Source organism: Primulina huaijiensis, chromosome 1, assembly GCF_012295235.1.
Source record: "Primulina huaijiensis isolate GDHJ02 chromosome 1, ASM1229523v2, whole genome shotgun sequence".
Classification (NCBI taxonomy): Eukaryota; Viridiplantae; Streptophyta; class Magnoliopsida; order Lamiales; family Gesneriaceae; genus Primulina; species Primulina huaijiensis.
The window spans coordinates 26,935,465-26,959,895 of record NC_133306.1 but is presented as its reverse complement, the minus strand read 5'-3'; the positions used below and the strand labels follow the sequence as shown (position 1 = coordinate 26,959,895).

Sequence of the window (24,431 nt, the reverse complement as noted above, 5' to 3'; positions counted from 1 at the left end):
TATATATATATACACATATGTGAATGAACTGTTAAATTACTTATGATCATACGTACCTACAGAATTCAAAATACTGCAGAGCTCTCATCATTAAATATAGCTATACAAGCTTGATCTTAATTAGTTTTACTAAAAAATTAACTTGGTGTTAGTGAAGCGAGTAATTTTAAGATCCCTCTGATCGCTTGTCATGGAGTTTGAGGACAAGTTGGATTTCGCCAACCACCGTAATCTGATCATAAATGAGGAAGAAGATCGGAGTGTTGTACCTGATATCAAACCGGGTGTTTACTTCGACCCCAAAGACGAAGAACTCATTCACTACCTGAACAAGAAGATCAATAAAGAGCCCATTAAATACGAATTTATCCCCAGCATCAACCTTTACAAGAACAGTCCACATGAATTAACTGGTACGTGATATCGGTTCCCTCAATCATATATGAATATCGGATTGAACTCGAGACTCTTGTTGGCTGCGTTTATTGGTACATGCATCATGTTAATCATATGAAAATTGTCTCATATGTTAATTATTTTACGTTAATCCTCAAATTAATATTGTTATACTTTTTTGTGACAGCTTGTTCTTCGAAAAAATGTTTTGTAAAGGGGAAATTCTTATAATTGTTTTGAAGCATGGGTTAATTATATTTGTGTTTCAAGATTAAGTTTTAATTTTCCTTGCTAGCTTGGCGACTCATCCAGCGTTATGTTTTTTATGTTTCAATAATTATAATTGACACATATTTGCAGGGGCATATCCGAGTTTAGGCCGCTCCAACGAATGGTACTTCTTCACCACAAGAGATCGAAAGTATTTAAATGGAAAGCGACCGGACCGAACAACTGGTAACGGCTACTGGAAGGCAACCGGAGCTGATAAATGTGTATATGATCGTAACAACGTTTGTATTGGATACAAGCGATCTTTAGCGTTTTACGAAGGAAAACCCCCAAAAGAAAAGAAAACTAATTGGCTGATGCACGAGTACGTGGTTGATCAGCCAACTTCAAAACAACACAATGACGCTAATGACATGCTGGTAATTTAAAAAATTAATGTTTCAATTCATCTTTTAATATATATACATATATATATATATGTATATTAAATTTTTTGTTTGTTCCTAACTTTTGCAGTTAGACAGCTGTGTTTTGTGTCGTATTTATATGAATTCCCGTCTGTCTACAAAGGAAGATGCTACAATTTCTTGTCAAATTAAAGAACAAGAAACCAACAAGTGTTTCAAAAGTGAGAACCTGCAGGCAACGTCAAACAAGCGTATGAAGATTGGACATGATAACGTTGATCTTTTGGTGCAACAACAACAGAATTTTCCAGCAACTCTAGAATACGGTCAGAGCCAAAATCTTGATGGACCGCTCTATTATTTTTTTGGAAGTACTTCGGACAACGTTGGGCAAGTATATATAGAGAATCCGCAGGAAAACGCCAGCGAGAGCCTCTTGGTAGACCCTAAACCAGCAGATGCATCCTGCGGAGATTGCCATCTTCTCAACGATTCAACTCCTTGCACATTAATGGATTCTTTTGGACCATCTCTCTACAGCATGGATGATCTTTGGAATGACATCACGAGACAGATGTAGATAGATAATTTAGATCAGTAGTCTACAGTTGATTTGTTTGCCTCTTGTTATTCGACAAGATTGTGAGTTTGATGTGTACATGCACTTCTAAAGTCTGGTGTGCCTGTTTTTAGTGGAGAAACAAACCTTAAAGAGAATTTATGCTTTTTGTCTGTGTTTCGTATGCTTTCGGTTTGATGTGCTATATATGTGTAGGTTGATGTGCTCACATCATTTTTCTATTTGGGTAGTGATTTGTTTCAAGTTTTAAACTGTCCAACTTTCGAAATTATTTATATAATATTTTGATTAAATTTAACGTTTTAAATAATACTTCACAATTTTTTAGATTGTTTACAACTTTAAAAAATAAAGGTTTTATGATCAGTTAGAACTTATTTCAAATTGTATAAGTTTATATTATATATTATTATTTATTACATAAGAAGGTAAAGTAATAGAAATCATTGTCAATATCTGTTTAATTAAAATAAACATTGATTGATAGTTTTTTTTTTAAAAAAAATAAAAATAAAGTTGAGTTGTTATGGGCTAACTGTAATAACTAATTTCAAAATATCCATCATTTCTTATTTATCTTGGGATTGCACTCGGTTATACTAGTTTGTATTCAACAATTACGTCGCTATAATGAAAAATGACATAATCTCTTGTTAACATAGGTTCTTATTAGATTAAATAAATTGTTTACGAGAAGAAATGAATTTGATTTATTTGATCGCGCGGATCGTTTGTTTGGTTTTCCAAGTTGAGTTTTTACTCGCATATCCAGTTTGATATGGAAAAGTGCTGCAGCCGCCCTGGGAAAGCCGGCAGCCAAAACTCATCCAGAGCATGGTTTCAATTTTCATGTGCAGAAGTTTCAACCATGTGGTGCACCAGCAAGCATTGCTATACCCTCCACTAGCATTAAAAAATGCATTGAATACGCCGAATCGATCAGCAAAAAACTTGAGCAAAGAGGTGGTTTTCCTCCTCTTCATCAGCCGCACAATCGCAAACATTTATGGGGTACTTCAATCACCGAGTACTTCTTTTGACTTGTTTTCCATACGTGAACGGAAAGATCCATAATGCTATCATTAGTACATAAAAAACACAAGATAAAACATTTAACAACGACCAAGGATCAGTAAAGCTCTTGCGGTCACTTGAGGTTGTTATACAGCAGGAAAAAGTATCAGTAAATTTGCAAATGATTGAAAAGTTGAGAGCACATGCTTCACTTTGAATTTATACAATCAAAGAACGCCCCTTTGGCTTTTGACAATCGAGGAACACTCATTTACAAGTAACAGTCAGTAGTCTCCAAAATGTCGGCATTTTGGCCAAATACAACCCAAAGAATGATTAAAATGTTATTTCTAACAGCTGAATAGCCAAGTGAAGAAGAAGATGAGGACACATTATTTCATAATTTACGGTCAGAGCATTCCACAAAATAGCGAGCCGAGAAAGCACCCGGCAGAGAAGAAAAAGTGCCTCAATTTTAGCAACTCTTTCCCGTCCCTGGAAAACTGCAATGACAGAGAATTATAAGATCATAAATACATGAGCGGAGCTATGCAAATTTATTTTATTAGATGACTCACATGCGAATCCTATTGCCATTTATGAAGCAAAGTACTTCATCAATTCAGCGAAGTTACTGTCATCTGCTGAATTATCATCGACAAGAAAGTCGAAATCAACAGTATCTAACGAACTTGTGCCATCAAAGGGAAGATTAAATGGACTGTACGCTGCTAACTCAGATGACAAGCTATTGAGAGAAGTAAACTGTGTGTCCACATGCCTATCTGGATCGTTTGGAAACGCGTCTGGCATCAACCTTGGGAAACCTTCTCCAGAAATATCATTTCCGTTCCTAGGCAACACTGGTAAAGGGAAGCCAGAATCCTTTGGTCTGTATCGCACCTCACTGAATGCTGGGTCAGACATCTGTCCTTGATGCCTTGATCCAACTGTTATTGATGGATGATACAAGTAACCAGTCGATACATCATGCAGCTGGGAATTTTGAGGAACAGTTGAATCTTGCGGTCCTGGATGCCAAATAGGATTTTGGAGACCATGATTCAACCCTGCATCTTGGGATTCAGTATTCGACACAGAATTTTGTGTTTTTTCATGTAACTCAACAAGTTGAGGTCTGCTTTGTAACTGAGAATTTTGAGATGCGGGAAAAATATGAGCTGCATGAGTTTCAAGGTCAGCACTCTGAGCCGATGGATAAGGTAAGGGTTCATTATCAGAAGGCACGCTCCTTATGGAGGCAGCACTTGAAGAAGAAAATGAGTAGAATAAGTTAATATCAGGTGCTTCTAAGCAGGCATTGTCCTGAGCATTGTCCTCATGAGGCCTCATGGTTGTTCCACCATTTTCTGGCTGCCTCTCACTGATCAATAAACCAGATAGTGACTCATTGTGGTTTCTGTTCATCACCATGCCATCAAGATCCTCATGTTGATGCTCACTGGGAGATGGCACTGTCAGTTGTTCAGCAAAGCCTGATTTTGTGCTTTTTCTTTTTCGTGGATTTTCGTTAACAGAAGGTACTCCCAGTTGGTTAACAAAGCTGGATTTTGGGTTTTTTCTTTTCCGGGATCGTTCCCCTGCATGCTGTTTATTGCCAGGTTGAGGTGTAACACGAACAGGAGGCTCAAAAGGTAATCTATCTGTAGATTCATTTCTCCTAACATCTTTAGAAGAAACGGATCCCATGCCATCAACATCGTCGACATCATAATCACTGTCACTATCAACAGAAGGTTTTTTCTTACTTGCACGATCTTTGGAAGGTGCCTCACTTATGCTAGATGATCCATTGTCACTACTTGGATGCTGGACAAAAGACTCCTCCCTGATCAAAACACCTAGCCATATTGAGCTCTCTTTAGCAGTCATCTTATCCTGTAAACACTTGGACTGCCTAACTAGCCTCCTTATCCTTGTGATATTGGGTGACATATGCTTTATAACAGCAGTCAGCACCCCAACTTTCCATATCTTCTTCAGATCATGAGGCTTCTTATACAAAGGAGCCTGGCCCTTAGGTAATCCCAGTCTAATCCACCATTCCTCATTCCCCGTCGGCCACCAAGGTGGAGGGACGCCCTTCTCGAGTGGATACTTACGCTGTGGCGGATTGCAATGTTGCATCAAGGCAGATAAAAGAGATCCAAGTGTGGCATCTTGCAAATCTTGAAGGACTCTTTGTGAATTACCATTTTGACCACCACCCCCATCTTCTCTGGAAAGGCAGTCGGCCTCATGCTTAGCAATGGCCGCAGGGCCGTTCTTGTCAAATTTCACCTTTTCTTTCCACCACGCTCTAACATTTTCTGATGCACCACTAACTGGCTTGCCTTTATCCGGAATAATGCCATACACAAATCCACGAGCATTGCAGACTTCTGTGAGCTTCAACATGTATTTCAAAATGCCATCTTGAGCGCGAGCCATCTTCTTTCTGCGTGCCTGATCCGTGGAGGACTTCGCCTTCTGCTTCTCTGCAGCTTGCTGTAACTCAAGCTTCTGTCTTTCCTTAATCCTTTTGAGCCTGACTCGGTCCTTCCATATTCGCTTCTCCAATTCTTCTTCATCAATCTCTTCATCGCTAACATCTTTCTCATCCATGTTAACAGCGGCTCGTATGTCATGAACCTCGATATCCGAACTGTTTCACAATGTATCCCCATAAATTTGAACAGGAACAGTCAATAACATAAGAATACACATTAAACTTCAGCACAAATCTTCCTTCCATGATTAATTCAGTAATAAACAAATCCACCATCAATTTTTTTTAAACGAGAAAAGAGAACGGATATTAATACCTATAATACCAAACTGATGAGATTTAACATATATTCGATCGTGAATTTTCAAGAAAAAAAAATACGAACCGAAAAATATTATAGAAATCAGTAAAAATGAAAATTTTTATTAAGTCAAAACAATAAATGACTGAATCATCATCTCTCTACAGCAGGAATTTTTACACTTTGACAGAATTGATGCAAACCCAGATCATTTATTTTATAAGCTTGTACTAAATTACTTCCCGGGGAAAAAATAAAAAAGATACGGAATTGAACAGAGAGAACGGTTCTGCGAAGAAAATCAATCAATCAGACCTGATATCCACGCCGATATCTTCAATGACAGCCATAAGAAAAATGATCTCTAATATATTCCCACAAAACCCAGTCGAGAATTTGGGGTCTTGGAACAGAGGAATTAAATCAAAGCTGGGTATCCTTAATTACATGGTGATGAAAATGATTAAAAACAAACGACAAAATGAAATATAAAAAAAAAAACATATATAAGAAATGAATGCGGTGTAGAGCGACATTTTTTGTTCCAAGCAAAACCCAAAATGGAAGAAGCGAGTTGCATTTCGAGGAGACGGCTGCATTAAGTCAAATCTTGATTTTATTATTTTTCAAATTTATCGGATGAATAAATTATAAATTCGGAGACAATTAATCTCATGAATAATGTGGAGACAATTCTAATAAAAAAAAAAATTTTAAATATATAGTTATTCCAAGATTCACAATCAAAACCAGAGCATTGTCGCCAAAAACAATAATTTTATAATAAGTCTCCACAAATACTGTTTATTATCTATACTATATTATATTCGTCCTTTTAAGTTAGTTAAATTGAAAACGTCCAGATACAATGGACTTGCATGGGAATCTGCTTGGCTGCCACGTGGCGATCGATTAAAAAATTTGAAGGAAAAATATGACCATCTCGTTGGTGAAGCCCAACAATATTCATTAAAATTAGTTAAGCCCAAGTCCAATTACAAGATAGCCCAGGAATATATGGAGTCAAAAATTCTTGTTTAGTTAGAGCTCTTTCAAAGCAAGGATGTTCATAGCAAGTAATATTAAAGATAAAACGAAATGTTTAACTTGTATCAGTATGAACCTACCCCATTCATTTTGGTTCCTGATATATTTTGGATTTTTTTTTTAAAAAAAAATCTGGATTGAGATAACATATGATTATTAGATAGATTTCAAGTAAAAACGTCATATTAAATAAGAATGACTCGAATAATGTCAAGTAGTTAGCGTTTTAGAATATCAAAATCGCCAGATTTTTTATGCAATTAAGAGAAATTAAGTATTGACGGCAATCACTGTCTCTTAATTAATAAATAAATAAATAAATAAATAACAATAGTTGATAGACAGGAATTATAAATTGTGAGAATGTAATTTAATTGGTTTACGGAAATTTTTTGAGAAAATTTAAAAAATTGACTCTCACATATGTATATATGTTAGAATGGCATAATACAACATGTAACATTACGTTTTTAATTTTAACGAACACATGTCATTTTTTTGAAATAAATGTAATAGGAAGGTTTGAAATTAATTTGAATTCAACGTGGCTGGCTCATTTGGTATACCAAACGTAACTTATACCATAAATTCACCGATCCAGCTGGTTTGATACAAGATTTACTAAATTTATTTAATTTTTTAACTCAAATTTTGTTGTAGTTAGTTGTATGTGTTAAATTTTAAAATTTTACTGTTGCACATATGATATAATATATTAAAATTATTTTCAATTAAATTAATTTGTGAAACATTCATTCATGCGAATGAGATTATATTTTTATATATATAAATGAGAATTTACTTATTATAGCCACAGCATAGATACAATCATACAATTACTGTAGTAGTGTGTGTAGTTAAACAAAAAGCAAATAATCTTTGCCAATATTTATTTTACTATTTTTTTAAAAAATTTTAAAAAAAATGTTTGGGACCCAAGGAAAATACTAAGCTACAAAGACAAGAAGACCGCTACTATTTTAAATTACCAGATTGGATTCATCAAAATGCTGAATCTAATACAGGATATGCCCCGTCAAAATTAACATCACACGGCAGAATGGTTAGGGTTTTGGGAATATCCATATTCAAATGTTCCAGCATCTTATTATTTATTATCTATGATTGAAATATCCAAAGGAACGATTAATAGTACATTAATAACTCAGATATCACCTTCTAGAAAGAAAGTTTATTCTGTTATCTAACTAAGCAAGAGTACGGTAAATTTTATGTAGATCATAGACTTGGAATATCTATTTATATTTTCTTTGGGAACAAAGTCTAGACGGTTACCAATTAAGTCAAATCCGATGTGCTGTGTAAAGATTTGATCTTTTCAATTCAATGGATAGGTCGACGGGGGAAAAAAAAAAAAAAAAAACAGCATTGTCACACGTTGTCTTTTTCTATCTAGGAAGAGTTTACCTTTTCAAAGGAAACAAATTCCCATTATTAATTTTCATGCTACATATTTTTTTTTATATTTCCAACCATAAACAAAAATTGTCCTTACTCTAAAAAAAAATTTGAATTCATTATCATCAGACGAGAAGCAAACAGGGAATACCTGTACTACCCTCAATCACGGGGACTCTTTTGGAATAAACGATAAATTGGAAATATTCAGACACGTATGGGTACTTGGAATTTGTCCACCCAAGGGTAGAGAAGAAGATAGCGTGTCTTTTAGCCACACCAGCTTGTAGCTCACTCCGAATGCTATATAAACGCGATATATATTGCTGCATGTTTCTCTCAATACCCGCGGCCAAGTAAAGGCACTGTACATACCACAAATTCAGATTAAATTCATAAAACATAATACCCTTTTCCCACTTCAAAACACCAGGTCTGCCAGTTTTCACATATTCTACATCATTTTGTTTCTGCATGCAAGATCAACCTTCCAATGGGAGGCCACCAAATCGAGAAAATATGGAAATTTTATGTATAATAATTTATAAACTTGAAGTTTTGGCCTCTTAGTTCCATTGGATCTGTCCCTGTACGCTATTGCATGCATTCTTTGTAATGATCATGTATTCATGTTATATTATGCTTTTTAGCTAATTTGACAAGATTTTACAGACTTGCAGAAAACCGGCCATTGGAGATAATGGACGGAGGATCGGTGATTGATGACCAATTCTCGAAGCTACACCCGAGCTTTCCTCCAAAGACGAGGATTGCCATAGTTGGAGCTGGACCAAGCGGGCTCTCTGCTGCTTATGCACTCTGTAAACTGGGATACTCTGATGTAACAGTAATAGAGAAACATCAGTCACCAGGTGGCATGTGTGAATCAGTTGAAATCGAAGGTGAATAAAGCAAGAAAATCTTTGTGACAGCAAAAGTTTGCGAGTGAATATGTTCATGACTTGAATATGTGTGAATTTAATGTCTTATTACAGGAAGAATATATGATCTGGGAGGTCAGGTCCTTGCTGCAAATAGTGCTCCTTCAATCTTCCACTTAGCTGGAGAGGTTGGGGCTGAAACAGAGGAAATGGACACTCATAAATTTGCCCTTATTGATTATACAACCGGAGCTCTCAAAGAAATGAAGTTAGTGGAGGATTACGTATCTGTAATCTCTCTTACTCTGAAACTCCAGGTTGGCAAATCAGGAAACATGATATGCACATATTTTAATCTGACACCGGACCATTTTGATTGAAGTTTTGTTTCTGCAGGATAAAGCTAAGGCATCTGGTCGAATTGGAGTCCATGCAGTGAGTAACATTGCTCCAGATTTGGCTCCTGAATATCTAAAGGCTCAAGGCTTTCAATACGTTCCCAAGTCAGTAACATACGGATACACTGCATCTGGATACGGATTTGTTGAAGACATGCCTTATGCATACATTCACGAGTTCACTAGGACTTCAATGGCCGGAAAAATCCGGCGGTTCAAGGGAGGTTACACAAGTCTTTGGAAGAAGCTGAGTGAACGCCTGCCCGTAAAATACCACTGCAACGCACTAGTTCAATCGGTTAACCGGGATTCATCTGGCATCAAAGTTGAAATTTTAACTGAAAACAAAGAAGTGCAAGTCATGGATTTTGATAAAATGATTGTCTCTGGTTCTTTTCCCTTCAACAGTGGAAATACTTACAGATCACCTTCCCAGAATAAATCAGGTTTGCTTAGTCAAATAAGACAAAAAGCATTCGAATAGTTTCCTCCCATTCATCTAACTATTTCCTCTGCGCAGAAACTACCAAAGATCATATGGATTTCAGCGAGCTAGAAAAAGAGTTGTTTAGTAAAGTTCAAACTGTTGACTACTACACCACTGTCTTGAAGATAAAAGGATTGGAGCACATTCCAAAGGGTTTTTATTACTTCGACAAGTTCATGGAAGATCCTGCTTCAATAGGAAACCCTGTAGCGATGCAGAGATTTTATGGGGACACGAATATTTTCCTGTTCTGGTCCTACGGGAACTCGGCAGATATCCAGGGAACCAGGGTGGCGGAGCTAGCTATTGATGCAGCTAAACGAATTGGAGGCGAAATAGAGGAAATAATTTTACAGCGGAAATTCAAGTACTTTCCTCATGTCAGCAGTGAAGGTATGCTTAACTCACCAAAAGATTAAACGTTAATAGGCATTCCCAGAACAGTTGTAATGATTGGTTTTAATTTTGTGAAAACAGAGATGAAGGACGGGTTTTACGATAAGTTAGAGTTTCTACTGCAAGGTCAGCAAAATACTTACTACATTGGCGGGCTCATGGCATTTGAGCTGACAGAGAGGAACTCCAGTTATGCCTTCGAGCTAGTCCGCAAGCATTTCTCGAATAACAATCTGGAACAAAGCTACCCCTACGTAAAGGTAATGATCCTTGAATCACGTTTTATTGGAAAATAATAGTTTCAGCATCGATTTCATTACATTATTTGTTGCAAAAAAAAAAGATCTTTTTGATAACTTCATGGTATGTTGCTACAGAGATTATTGACACTGAAACCAAAACATGGGGGGCTAGTTCCCAAGCAATTGGATGAGTCGCCTGGTGTCAAGTTTCCATCTCTTTCCTCGCTTGATGCCTACCTGCAATATTGGGGAACTCACAGTGTCACTCAGAGCAAGGCGCTATATACTTGGATCAATGAAAAGGGATTGGTTGTAGCACAGAGAACATATAAAGAACTTAACTCCAATGCTACGGAAATCTCCAAGAAACTGTTGATAAGCCGTAACCCAATCATCAAGACGGGTGATAGGGTTCTCTTGGTCTATCTCCCAGGTCTAGACTTCGTTGACGCCTTCTTCGGGTGTCTGAGAGCAGGAGTCATACCAGTTCCTGCAATTCCTCCTGATCCATCTCAAACGGGCGGACAAGCACTTCTTCATGTTTCTAACATCACAAAAGCATGCAATGCAGTTGCCATTCTATCAACAGTCAATTACCACATCACCGTGAAGGCCGCTTCTGCTCGAAATATTCTATTGCTAAAAGGGAAGAGTAAATCATCTCCATGCTGGCCTGATCTTCCCTGGTTGCATACAGATTCTTGGGTGAAAAAATCCAAAATTTCCGATCCTTGCAGTCATACAGTTGAGCTATACGAACCTTCAACACATGACTTGTGCTTATTGCAATATACATCAGGTTCAACAGGTGAGGCCAAAGGCGTCATGATAACTCATGGTGGGCTAATTCACAATGTAAAGATGATGCGAAGAAAATACAAAAGCACATCAAATACAGTGCTTGTAAGTTGGCTGCCTCAGTATCATGATATGGGACTGATCGGGGGACTTTTTACAAGTATGGTAAGTGGTGGATCCGCAGTTCTGTTTTCTCCTCTAACATTCATAAGGAATCCTCTCTTGTGGTTGCAAACTATAACCACCTATCATGCTACTCATAGTGCCGGCCCCAATTTCTCCTTCGAACTCCTTGTTCGTAGGTTAGAGGCCAACAAAACACAACAATTTGATTTGTCTTCCATGGTTTTTCTCATGGTTGCTGCTGAACCAATCAGAGCAACAACGATGAGAAAATTTCTTGAATTTACACAACCTTTTGGATTGTCTCAAGAAGTAATGGCTCCAGGTTATGGATTAGCAGAGAACTGTGTATATGTATGTAGTGCATATGGAGAAGGTAAAGAGATTATGGTCGATTGGCAAGATAGGGTGTGTTGCGGATACGTTAATCCAGATGCTGATGCTGATCCTGGTGTTCATATTAAAATTGTTGATCCAGAAACAGGCAAGGAACAAGAAAATTTTGAAAAAGAAGGGGAGGTCTGGATTAGTAGTCCTAGTGCTGGAGTTGGGTACTGGGGAATGGAGGAGTTGAGCCAAAAGACATTCAGAAATGAGTTGAATGATACTGGAAAAAAATACACAAAGACTGGAGATTTGGGGCGAATTATAGATGGAAAATTATTCATCACAGGTCGAATCAAAGATCTTGTGATAATTGCAGGGAAGAACATATATTGCTCAGATGTTGAGAAAACAGTTGAAACCTCGTGTGAACTTCTACGCCCAGGCTGTTGCGCTGCAATTGGTGTCCCAAAGGATATTCTTTCGTCAAAAGGAATATCAGTCATTGAAATTTTTGATCAAGTTGGATTGGTGGTAATTGCAGAGGTACGCGATGTTAAGTCAATTCCTAATGAAGTTATCAAACAGATTCAGACCTGTGTTGCAGAGGAACATGGGATAGTGGTTGCATCCGTCGTTCTGATCAAACCTAAGACCATTAGCAAGACGACATCAGGAAAAATCAAGCGATTTGAATGTCTTAAAAGGTATGCTGATGGAACTCTGGATATTGTTGGTCAACTAACTACTGGAGAAAAGTCACAGCCCCAGATTGGGATTAGTGCAGCAGCTCCTCAAGGCAAAAATGCTCACCCTTTGACACATTCAAGTATTACCAAGACGGACATAAGAAATTTTTTGTTGGAGCTGCTCTCTCAAATGACTGGAATTTCTATTGCCAACATCTCCACGTCTGAAAGTCTTGTATCATATGGGGTTGATTCCATTGGTGTGGTTCGTGCAGCTCAAAAGCTTTCAGATTTTCTAGGAGTGCCTGTTGGTGCAATTGACATTTTTACAGCCACCTGCATTAATGACTTGGCAAACTTTGCCGAAAATCTTTTAAAGAAGTCCCATTCTCAATCAGCCCCTGAACTGCTGCATTCTACAAAGATGAAGTCAAAAGCAACAACAACAGTTATCGAGCCTTCTTTGTCTACTAAGCTGGCAATTTGGTTGATGCAACTTGTAGGACTTGCATATGTTACCTTCTTGATATTATTTCCTGCATACATATCCATTTCCAAATTTACACGCTGGATGTCCACAAGCCACACACAGATGCAGCTCAATACTCTCTTCGGTTACTTCCTTCCTTTGGTATGCGCTCCTCTTTCTTGGATGCTATGCATTTTCTCCACATGCATCTGCATAGCGTTTCTTGGCACTCCATTTCTGCAGCCAAACTATGCATTAGATCCAGAGATTTCAATCTGGTCAGCTGAATTCGTCAAGTGGTGGACACTGTATAAGGTTCAAGAGGTCTCTTCAAAAGTTCTAGCAGTTCATCTGAGAGGCACCGTGTTCATGAATTACTGGTTTAGGATGCTAGGAGCCAAAGTTGCATCCTCTGCATTAATTGACACCACAGACATCACTGACCCATTTTTAGTTTCAATTGGGGAAGCAGCAATAATTGCAGAAGGCGCGTTGCTTCAGAGTCATGAAGTGAAAAATGGAATATTGAGTTTAAATCCGATCAAAATTGGTTCAAGATCTGCGGTGGGCCCATATGCTTGTCTTCAAAAAGGCGTGGTGGTGGAAGATGGAGATGAAATACCTGCATTGGGTTCTAGAGGAGGAAACTGCAATGGAGAAAATATCAGAAAGGTTAGTCTCAACAAGCATATTTTCTTAGTTAGTTCTGCTGTAGAATGTAGGTTGCATTTTCATCCATTTTTTAACATAAATAAATGAACATATATAGAACCGCAGTTCAATTTTATGCCAAATTTCGAAATACGATCTCATTATATTAGTCCAAAAATAAATCTGATGAGATGTTAACTTGGAATAAAAGATCGCTTGTTAATTCTCTAGTTTGCCAACCACAAGAGAATGTCTTAGAAAGTAGATGCAATAACAGAACAGCCGTCGCACTTCTGTATCACACTCATTGTCTATCAGTTTCAGTCTTTTGCTCCCACTTCTAATAGCAGATAACAATTATTTACTTGAAACTTGAAATCTAAATTATACTTGAATTACTAGTGGGTTAATGTGTTTTAGATTTAGAGAAAACTGACTTTCTTTATCTTCTCATTGACGACAGGGTGAAATGGTACAACAACTCGCTAGCCAAAGGCCAGAGAATTATGCACCCATCTTTCACTTATTTGGCATCTACGCAATTGGCTTTCTTAGCAGCTTATCAGCTGCCATATCTTATTTCATCTACCTCTGGATACTACAAAAGCCTCCAACACCTCATCACTTTTCATTTTTCTGTTTATCTGGAGCGTTTCACTGGTTTCCTTATACCATTGTCGCTTATACAGTGACATTTGATGGGGTCTACTCAAGCCCAACCATTTTTGCCATCTCCATAGCCATGGCTTACACAACTTATGGCCTCATCCTCAGTTTCTTTACCTGCTTTCTGAAATCATGCATATCAGGACATCGAGATATGCAAATAACACCCATCAGAAAGTGGTTTCTCCACCGGATTGTGACTGCTTGCCACCTAAGATTTGCGAAGTTTCTTTCTGGAACAGAAGCTTTTTGTTCCTACTTGCGCTGTATGGGTTCTAAAGTTGGGAAACATTGTTCACTTAGAGCCATCAATCCTGTGTCAGACCCAGAACTCATTTCACTTGCTGATGGTGTACATTTAGGGGATTTCAGCCGCATTATCCCCGGATATTACGCCTCCAATGGGTACATTTCAGGAAAAATAAACGTACAAGATAATTCAGTTGTAGGGAGTCATGGCCTAATCCTACCCGGTTCTGTCCTTGAGCAAGATGTCATTCTCGGGGCACTTTCAGTGGCTCCAATGGATTCAGTCCTTCGGACAGGTGGTGTTTTTGTTGGTTCTACAAATCCAGTCATGGTCAAGAACACCATTCACTCTTTCGATGATAGGATAGAGGAGATGGACATGAAATATAAAAAAGTCCTGGGAAATCTTGCAGCAAATTTTGCTGGATCAACCCTCAAAGTAGGTTCAAGATACTTCCACCGGATTGGTGCTGCTGGGAAGGGGTTTATAAAGTTCTACGATCAAATACCAAATCTGCCTGATCATCTAATCTTCTCCAGAGGAAAGGATTACCCCATTATCATGCGCCACAGTAATTGTTTAAGCTCAGACGATGATGCACGACTTGACCCTCGTGGCGCAGCAATAAGAATCCTTTCAAATGATCCAAAAGAAAAGTCACCACTGTTAGATTTGACCCTGAAGACAGGGAATGCATTTCATGCACGAACTATCGGCGACTTTGCCGCGTGGCTTGTCTGTGGAGCAGCAGCACGAGAAGAACATGTGAAGCACGCTCCTCATATTCGAGATGCAATGTGGGGATCCTTAAGGCAAACAGAGTCGTATACCGTGCTTCATTATTATTCAAACATCTGCAGGTTGTTCAGATTCAACAATGGACAAGAAATGTATGTGAAATTCAAGCTGAGGCCCTTTGATACAAGGTTTGGTGAAGACACTGGAAAGGTGGAGCCTAAGGGTATACTTCCACCAGAAACAGGAGCAATCCCAAGAGATGAGAATGACAAGCGTCCTTTACTTTTCCTTGCCGATGACTTCAAAAGGCGTGTAAATTCTCCAGAGAGAGTACGCTATGTTCTTCAATTGCAGATCCGGCCAGTCCCAGATGATGAAATGGCACGTGAGATAGCACTTGACTGCACCAAGCCATGGGATGAAACTGAGTTTCCGCACTTTGGCGTGGGAGAGATTACCGTTGATCAAGTGCTCACCATAGAGGAATCAGAGGAGCTGGAGTTTAACCCTTATCTCAGATGTAATGAAGTGGATGTAATCCATGCTTCGTCATGCAATCAAAGTGCATCAATGGATCATGGACGTTCAGTAGTTTATGCAATATGCCAACATCTGAGAAACAAAAAGCCTCTTCCTGAGGCTTGGAAGATTTTCTTGAATCAGTCTGATGTTAAAGTTGACCTCACAGGCTGTCCAATGGCAGCATCACTGCAAAAAAAGGTTGCCAAAGAAGTGACACTGGCAAGGCCCTGGTATGTGACTTTGTGGCTGATGTCTGGTCAGCCATTTATACAGACTTTTCTCCCTTATTTTCTGATTGGTTTGGTAATCTTTGCTCCACTGAATTGCATATTCTACCTTAATAAGATCAGCAAAATACAAATGCAATGGTTGCTGCCATTCTTCTGGATATGTTCAGGCATCCTAGCAGGACTTCTTTGTGTTGTGACCAAATGGATTCTGGTAGGGCACAAGAAAGAAGGCGAAATCGAGCCAATTTGGAGCATAGGGATATTCATGGATACTACTTGGCAAGCAATAAGGACACTGGTAGGGGAATATTACATGGAAATGACAACTGGATCATTTTTCTTTGGAATATGGATGAAGCTATTAGGTTCAAAAGTTGCCTGGGACAGAGGTGTTTATGTGGACAGTATTGGTGCTGTGTTAAATCCTGAACTGGTTGAAGTTCAGGAATATGGTTCTGTGGAAAGAGAAGCTTTGCTCTTCGGGCACATATACGAGGGTGAAGGGGGTAAAGTCAAGTATGGAAAGATTGTCGTTGGGCAAGGCGGATTTGTGGGAAGCAGAGCCGTGGCCATGCCTGGAGTGACCGTGGGAACAAGAGGTAGCCTGGGAGCTCTATCCCTGGCAATGAAGGGAGAGTTTATCAACTAAGATTGGTCAGTTTTGGTTCTTTAGAATTTGTGGCACACATGATATGTAATTGCAGAGCTTTCAGTAAGGGATACAAAATGAAAGTTTTTACATCATAAAGAAGAAACTTGTAATGTCCCTTGTTTTCTTTAGCTAAAATCTAACTAATGAAAATGAATAATGAGAAATTTCCACAATGTATAGCAACGTGCGACTAATTTCCCGATACAAGACCTGTAATTTCTTTCATCCGGCATCGTATAAACACAATATGAGGGCAACAATCATAGAATACAGTATTAAGTAACAGCAGTGCATCTTCTGGGAGAGGATAATGCCTGTAGCATTGTGATTTCAACTAGCATTTTTGCTAAGTTTGAAGAATCACCCACGCCCTTGCTGCTCCGCAAAGAAAAGGCTGGGTATGAAATCATGTTGATTATTTACGATTATAATTATTATATGAAACATTATGGTAAATTATTTTGAAACTAATATTATATGTGATTTCGAAGTCGTATATATCAGCACGAAGCTCGCTTTCGGGGTTTGGAATATTCGGCAAAATGTTTAATGCATTGCTGACCAAGAGTCCAATATAAAATTGTGCGGATTCTTTCTTTTCCACTTGGCTTTCATTTGGAATGGGATGTAAGATTAACCCTACCAGACAAGACCATATTCAGGACATTGTTCCCAGGCTTGTGAGGGCTGGCTGATTCCAAGAACTGTGTCTTGCAATTCGAGACCCCTGATTTCATCGACAGTAATTCAATATTCTCCAATCCACATGTATCCCAGTGCAAATGCACCTGATTTTTCTTGACTAATTAATATATTGCAGGAGATAAGTTTGCGTGGCTTAGGGATTCCGAATTTGATAATTGCGAGTTTTGTACTTAATTAGTAATAAGAATGAAAGTGAGTTATGTTAGTTTTGGACAAAATTATACGTGTTTTTGTTTAATGTTGTGCTTGCAGAATAAAAGAAATTTATAGAGAGGCCTACACAGTTCCGTCAGTCTCTAGCAGGTGCGAATCCATAATGCATCAAATTAGTGAAAGGTGTGTGTTTAAGACAAGTTGCCCGATCTATGTTCCTTGTATGCCCACCATTGTTCGAACACCGATGCCTACAGAACACTAACAGAGGAAAACATCAAGAAATTTATAGAGAGACCTGAACAGTTCCTCCTTGATTAATGCTTCCCAACCCAAGTTCCAGCATGAGGAGTATCTTGGTTCGGAGATTCAGCCGACTCTGGCTGAAGATACATTAATAAAGGCAGCATCAGAACAGTTTAGAAACACAGATACAAAAATGGAGTGGTGCCATATGAGCTTCTAAATAGCATAATTCTCCATTTAATAATATGCATGTCTTACTTTCGAACTTTTGATATCTTTGATTTAATAATTTTTCTTGTATGAGCCAATTTGAAATTTGACCACTTCTACTCATTCCTTTGCCTTGATCATCAATTGCAGCATTAATTAGAGCATGTTCAATAGTGTGAGGATGTTACTATGATAAAGTTGATAACTTCATTGCATGTTTGATGTCAGCGATGATAACTTCATCACATGATTCTGCGAGAGTGAGGTAATGTTATAGATATGACGTTGAAATATTAATTTTTTTATTTAATTAAATGAGTATTTACACACAAAATAAAATTTTATGATTAAAAGAAATTAAAATTACACATAATTAAAATTTATATATTACAGGAAATTAAGAAATACATGAATTAAGAAATTAAAAAAAATTACAAATAATTAAAGCAAATTATCTATAACTAAATAAATTATTGTCCAAATCTTTTACAAAAAAATTTTGTTGTATCTTCATAAAATACTCACGTTGTACATCATTTATGTTTGGATCGTTAATATTTTTCTCTATGATCCGGTTTTCTTGCTCTCTCTTGCTCCATCTCTTTCATTGTTTGCTTCCTCTCCTTCATTTCCTGCTTCCTTAGCTCTATTTCGTACTTCTTTGCCATTCGTTCCTCAACTTTTGCATGACGTTCATCTTCGTCCTTCAACCAATGTTTCCTTGTGATGGAGTCACCCCAACTGGTAGCAACAACCTCTTACTTTTTCTTTTTGATTTTGAGTATGTGTTTCAAAAGTAGGAGAAGGGATTTCGTTTGGATTTTGGGAGAATTGATTTTGATTGAACATATGGCTCAACATTTGCTCGTGGATGTATTGAGATTGCAAAAGACCTATCCATTGAGAATTGATTTGAGAAAAGTTTGGTGAAGAAGAATTGAGATCATCATTGTTCAATGGATTCGTTTTCGTATTTGTATCGAATGAAATCAAAGATGAAGAAATCTTATTTTTTTGAGAATGAAATGAAACAAGTTGTGAAATTTTGAAGGTATAATAAAGTGAATTTATAGAAGATTAAAGAATATAATCGTTACTAGCAGTTAGATGTTTGAGTAGGTCTCTTGTGAGACGGTCTCACGAATCTTTATCTGTGAGACGGGTCAACCATACCGATATTCACAATAAAAAGTAATACTCTTAGCATAAAAATTAATATTTTTTCATGTATTACCCAAATAAGATATCCGTCTCACAAAATACGATCCGTGAGACCGTCTCACACAAGTTTTTGTCTTGATGTTTTTACAAAAAAAATTAATTTTTTTTCAATTTTTTAATTTTTTAAATGATTTTTTTATTTTTTAAAAACAATTTAAGGATAATATGATCATGGTCATTGATCTACAACGGCCAAATAATCTCATTCACTTATGTATATTTTTCAAAAAATATTTATTATTAAATTTTTTATTTTTAAAATTTTAAAACGACCATATAATTCTGACCGTTAGATTTGATCAGATTTTTTTAAAAAAAAAGTACGAGCGATCTTGCCTGCGGACCACACGCGGATTCCTTCTGTGCAGTGAAGTCCCCCTGCCATAATTTTTTTAAAAAAAGTACAATTTTTTGGCAGGGGGAGAGAAATGAAATGGGCATAAATTTGATTTGTGTTGTGAAAAAGTAAAAATTTACGGTAAAAAGTAAAAATTTCAAACTCTCAAAATTATCACACTACACACTTTATAATATTTTTCTCTCAACTCAATTGTGATTTTCTTCACAAATGAGAGATCTATTTATAGAAAATCTTTACAAATAATCCAAAAATAAAATCATCATTACCTACATCATCACACACTAATTTTCAATATTTACAACTATTATTTTCAACATTCAAATATTCAACATACACATTTTAAATATTAATTTTCAACACTCCCCCTTGTGATGATGATCATGATACGATGATGTCTTCATTACGTGTTTTTGTACTACCTCATTAAAAACCTTACTAGGAAAAACCTATTGGGATAAAAACTATAGTAAGGGAAAAAGAGTGCAGTCACGTAAACTCCCCCTCATGTTGATACGAACAATTCTTCACAAATTTCGTAGATTGCGCATCCGAATATTATATATGTGCTTTCTGAATATTGTCGTAGGAAGTGTCTTTGTGAAGAGATCTGATGAGTTTTCACTTGATTGAATGTGACGAACATCAATACATTTATTCTTCTCAAGCTCTTTGGTGAATGCGAAGAACTTAGGAGGAATATACTTAGTTCTGTCGCTTTTTATGTATCTTTCTTTCATTTGAGCAACACATGCAGTATTATCTTCATATAGTATCACAGGCTTTTCGTTGAATGGTAATCCGCATGAGATTTGGATATGTTGGGTCATTGATTTTAACCACACACATTCACGGCTTGCCTCATGTAGTGCAATAATCTCGGCATCATTTGATGAAGTTGTTACGAGCGTTTGTTTTTGTGAACGCCAAGAAATTGCAGTGCCTCCACGAGTAAACACATATCCAGTTTGGGAACGTGCCTTGTGTGGATCAGATAAGTATCCAGCATCGGCATAACCAATTATACTTGGACTAGCATCTTTTGAATACAAAAGTCCCAAGTCTGTCGTTCCTCGTAGATAACGGAATATATGTTTAATTTCGTTCCAGTGTCTCTTTGTTGGAGATGTGATAAATCTTGTCAATAAATTTACAGCAAAAGATATATCAGGGCTTGTACAATTTGTAAGATTCCATAAGGGCACCGATAACACTTAGATATGGTACTTCTGGACCAAGAATATCTTAATCATCTTCACATGGACGGAATGGATCCTTTTCTATGTTTAATGATCTAACAACCATTGGAGTACTTAAAGGATTTGATTTATCCATATTAAAACGTTTAAGGATCTTTTCTATTTAATTTTTCTGGTAAACAAATATTCCACATTCTTTTTGTTCAATTTGTAAACCCAGACAATACTTGATTTTTCCAAGATCCTTCATTTCAAATTCTTCCTTCAAATATGACACAACTTCATAAATTTCATTATTTGTTCCAATGATGTTTAAATCATCAACATATACAGCAATAATTACACATCCGGATGTTGTTTTCTTAATGAAAACACAAGGGCATATTGAATTATTTACATATCTCTTTTTCATCAAGTGATCACTTAGCCGATTATACCACATTCGACCGGATTACTTTAACCCATATAATGATCTTTGTAATTTCACAGAATAACATTCTCTGGGTTTTGAACTTTGTGCTTCAGGCATCTTAAATCCTTCAGGGATTTTCATATATATATTGCTATCAAGTGATCCATATAAATAAGCTGTAACAACATCCATAAGACGCATTTCTAAATTTTCAGATACTGTCAGGCTAATCAAATGCCGAAACGTAATTGCATCCATCACGGGAGAATACGTTTCTTCATAATCAATTCCAGGCCTTTGAGAAAAACCTTGTGCAACAAGTCGAGCTTTATATCTTACTATTTCATTTTTCTCATTTCGCTTTCGAATAAAAACCCATTTGTATCCAACAGGTTTTACACCTTCAGGTGTAAGGACTATAGGTCCAAAAACATTACGTTTATTTAGCGAATCCAATTCAACCTGGATGACATCTTTTCATTTTATCCAATCTTGCCGATTTTTACATTCACCAAAAGATTTTGGTTCATGATCTTCATTATCATTTATGATGTCGATTGCCACATTATAAGAAAATATATCATCAATTTCTTCTATATCTTTTCGGTTCCATATTTTTCCAGTATTAATATAATTGATAGAGATTTCATGATTCTCGTCAGTTTGTGGTTCTGACAAAACATTTTCATCATCATGTGTTTCTTCAGGAACATCATTCTCTATTTTGTGATCATTATGTGTTTCTTCAGGAACATCATTCTCTATTTTGTGATCATTGTGTTTCTCTATGAATTTTCTTTTTCGAGGATTTTTATCCTTGGAACCAACTGGCCTTCCACGCTTCAGGCGTTTAATGACATCATGACTATCTTCAATTTGTTTCTTCGGAATTTCAATTCGAGCAGGGGCATTTGCAGCATGTATATATGATTTAGTTACCCCTTTTGTGTCTGCAAATGCATCTGGTATTTGATTTGCTATTCTTTGCAAGTGCACAATTTGCTGTACATCTTTTTCACATTGTTTTGTTCTTGGATCCAGATGTAACAATGATGATACATACCATGTAATTTCTTTTTCGGTATGTTTCTGTTCTCCCCCTAACATTGGGAAGATTTCCTCATTAAAATGACAATCAGCAAAACGTGCTGTGAACACGTCGCCTGTCTGTGGTTCAAGATATCGAATGATCGATGGACTATCATAACCAATATAAATTCCAATCTTTCTTTGAGGTCCCATTTTCTTTCGTTGAGGTGGTGCAATAGGCACATACACCATACATCCAAAAATTCTCAGATGAGAAATGTCTGGTTCTTTACCAAATGCAAGCTGCAATGGGGAGTATTTATGATATGCACTTGGTCTGATGCGAATTAATGAAGCAGCATGTAAAATTGCATGTCCCCATATAGAAATAGGGAGCTTTGTTTTCATAATCATTGGTCTAGCAATCATTTGCAGACGTTTAATCAATGATTCAGCCAATCCATTTTGAGTATGTACATGAGCAACAGGATGCTCAACAATGATTCCCATAGACATACAATAATCATTGAAAGTCTGGGAAGTAAATTCACCAGCATTATCAAGTCTAATTTTCTTGATTGTATAATCGGGAAATTGATTCCTCAATTTTATTATTTGAGCAAGTAATCTTGCAAATGCAACATTTCGAGTTGACAATAAACATACATGTGACCATCTGCTGGAGGCATCAATCAATACCATAAAGTATCTGAATGGTCCACATGGTGGATGGATTGGTCCACAAATATCACCCTGAATACGTTCAAGAAACATTGGTGATTCAGTTTGGATTTTGGCTGGTGATGGTCTTATAATAAGTTTTCCAAGAGAACATGCTTTACATTGAAACTTATTATTCTGAAAGATCTTCTGGTCTTTCAATGGATGACCATGTGTATTTTCTATAATTCTTCGCATCATTGTTGAACCAGGATGTCCTAATCGATCATGCCAATTGGTTAATATTGAAGAATTATCAATTACCATGTTTGATTCAATGGGACGTATATGTGTATAATGCAATCCAGTAGGGAGCATTGGTAGTTTTTCAATCACATATTTCTTTCCTGATTTATATGTGGTAAGACACATATATTTCTCATTCCCTTCATTCATTGTTTGAGTATCATACCCATGGGAATATATATCATTAAAACTCAACAAATTTCTTTTCGATTGTGGTGAATATAAAGCATCATTGATCAAAAATTTTGTACCATTAGGTAACAAAAATTGTGTTTTACCACATCCTTTAATCAAGTCTACATGACCTGATATTGTATTCACCATTGTTTTTGTTGGTTTTAGTTCCAAGAAATATCTTTTATCTCGGAGGATAGTGTGCGTTGTACCACTATCAGGTATGCAAACTTCAGCTTGGTTAATAGCATTTTCCATATTTGAACTTCAAAAAAAATATGCAATGAAATAAAATTACTGACAATACATTTATAAAAATAAAATACAATACAATACATATTTAAAAATTTAACACACGATAAAATATCATCATACAGGTACATGGAAAAATAAAATTTTTTTACATATCTATTCTACCAGCAAATTAATCATTGTCTGAGAAATCAATCAGAAAATCTCCAGCATCAAAATGAGATTAATTATTCAAAGGTTCATCGTGTTCAGTAAAATTGGTCTCCTTTTCTTTTCCCTTTAATGATTCTTTATAAAGTTTACAAAGGTGCTCAGGGGCTCGACAAATACATGATCAATGTCATGGAGTACCACATCTGAAACAAGAACTTTCAAATCTTTTTGAGCGATTCTCATTAACACTCATATTCTCATGATGCCTTTTCAGTGGATGGTTTGGGACGCTCTTTTGAGATGAGTTATAGAAATAACTATCTCGATTATTTTCAAAACCACGGCCGCGTCCACGACCACGACCACTTCCACGTCCACGTCCACGACCACGACCTCGATTTTGTCCTCGACCAAACTCTTGTCTGTAACTTTGATTTTGGTTTCCAGGTTTAAATTCATTTTTGCTTACAGCATTTACTTCTGGAAATGCTGTTGATCCAGTGGGTCGGGACTGATGATTTCTCATTAATAGCTCGTTGTTCTTTTCCGCCACAAGAAGACAGGCGATGAGTTCATAATATCTCGCAAATCCACGCACTCTATATTGTTGCTGTAGAGTTATATTTGATGCGTGAAATGTGAAAAATGTTTTTTCAAGCATTTTCGATTCCGTAACCTCATGTCCACAAAATTTTAATTGCGAGATTATTCGATACATCGCCGAATTGTAATCACTTACTTTCTTAAAATCTTGGAATCTCAACGTATTCCATTCATCCCGGGCGGTCGGAAGTATAACTTCCCTTATATGTTCGAATCTTTCTTTTAATCCCTTCCACAAAATCATGGGATCTTTTTCAATCAGATATTCACATTTTAATCCGTCGTCGAGATGTCGACGCAAAAATATCATGGCTCTTGCCTTTTCTTGTG

At 36.8% G+C, this 24,431-nt stretch overlaps 2 protein-coding genes across 2 annotated transcripts; one reads left to right on the top strand and one right to left on the bottom strand.

Annotated features, from left to right (window-relative positions):
- Window positions 1-2,645: 2,645 nt before the first annotated feature.
- Window positions 2,646-5,996, bottom strand: LOC140991013 (ETHYLENE INSENSITIVE 3-like 3 protein). The gene is made up of 3 exons (XM_073460919.1): window positions 5,754-5,996; window positions 3,207-5,293; window positions 2,646-3,131 (listed from the first exon to the last, which is right to left on the bottom strand). The coding sequence occupies exons 1-2, from the start codon at window positions 5,786-5,788 to the stop codon at window positions 3,226-3,228; spliced, it is 2,103 nt and encodes a 700-aa protein (XP_073317020.1). The 5' UTR covers window positions 5,789-5,996; the 3' UTR covers window positions 2,646-3,131; window positions 3,207-3,225.
- A 2,041-nt stretch (window positions 5,997-8,037) lies between these two features.
- On the top strand, window positions 8,038-16,636 carry LOC140991003 (uncharacterized). Its single transcript, XM_073460908.1, has 8 exons — window positions 8,038-8,337; window positions 8,577-8,806; window positions 8,900-9,102; window positions 9,182-9,629; window positions 9,704-10,063; window positions 10,148-10,326; window positions 10,444-13,383; window positions 13,826-16,636. The coding sequence occupies exons 2-8, from the start codon at window positions 8,605-8,607 to the stop codon at window positions 16,415-16,417; spliced, it is 6,924 nt and encodes a 2,307-aa protein (XP_073317009.1). The 5' UTR covers window positions 8,038-8,337; window positions 8,577-8,604; the 3' UTR covers window positions 16,418-16,636.
- The last annotated feature ends 7,795 nt before the right edge of the window (window positions 16,637-24,431 follow it).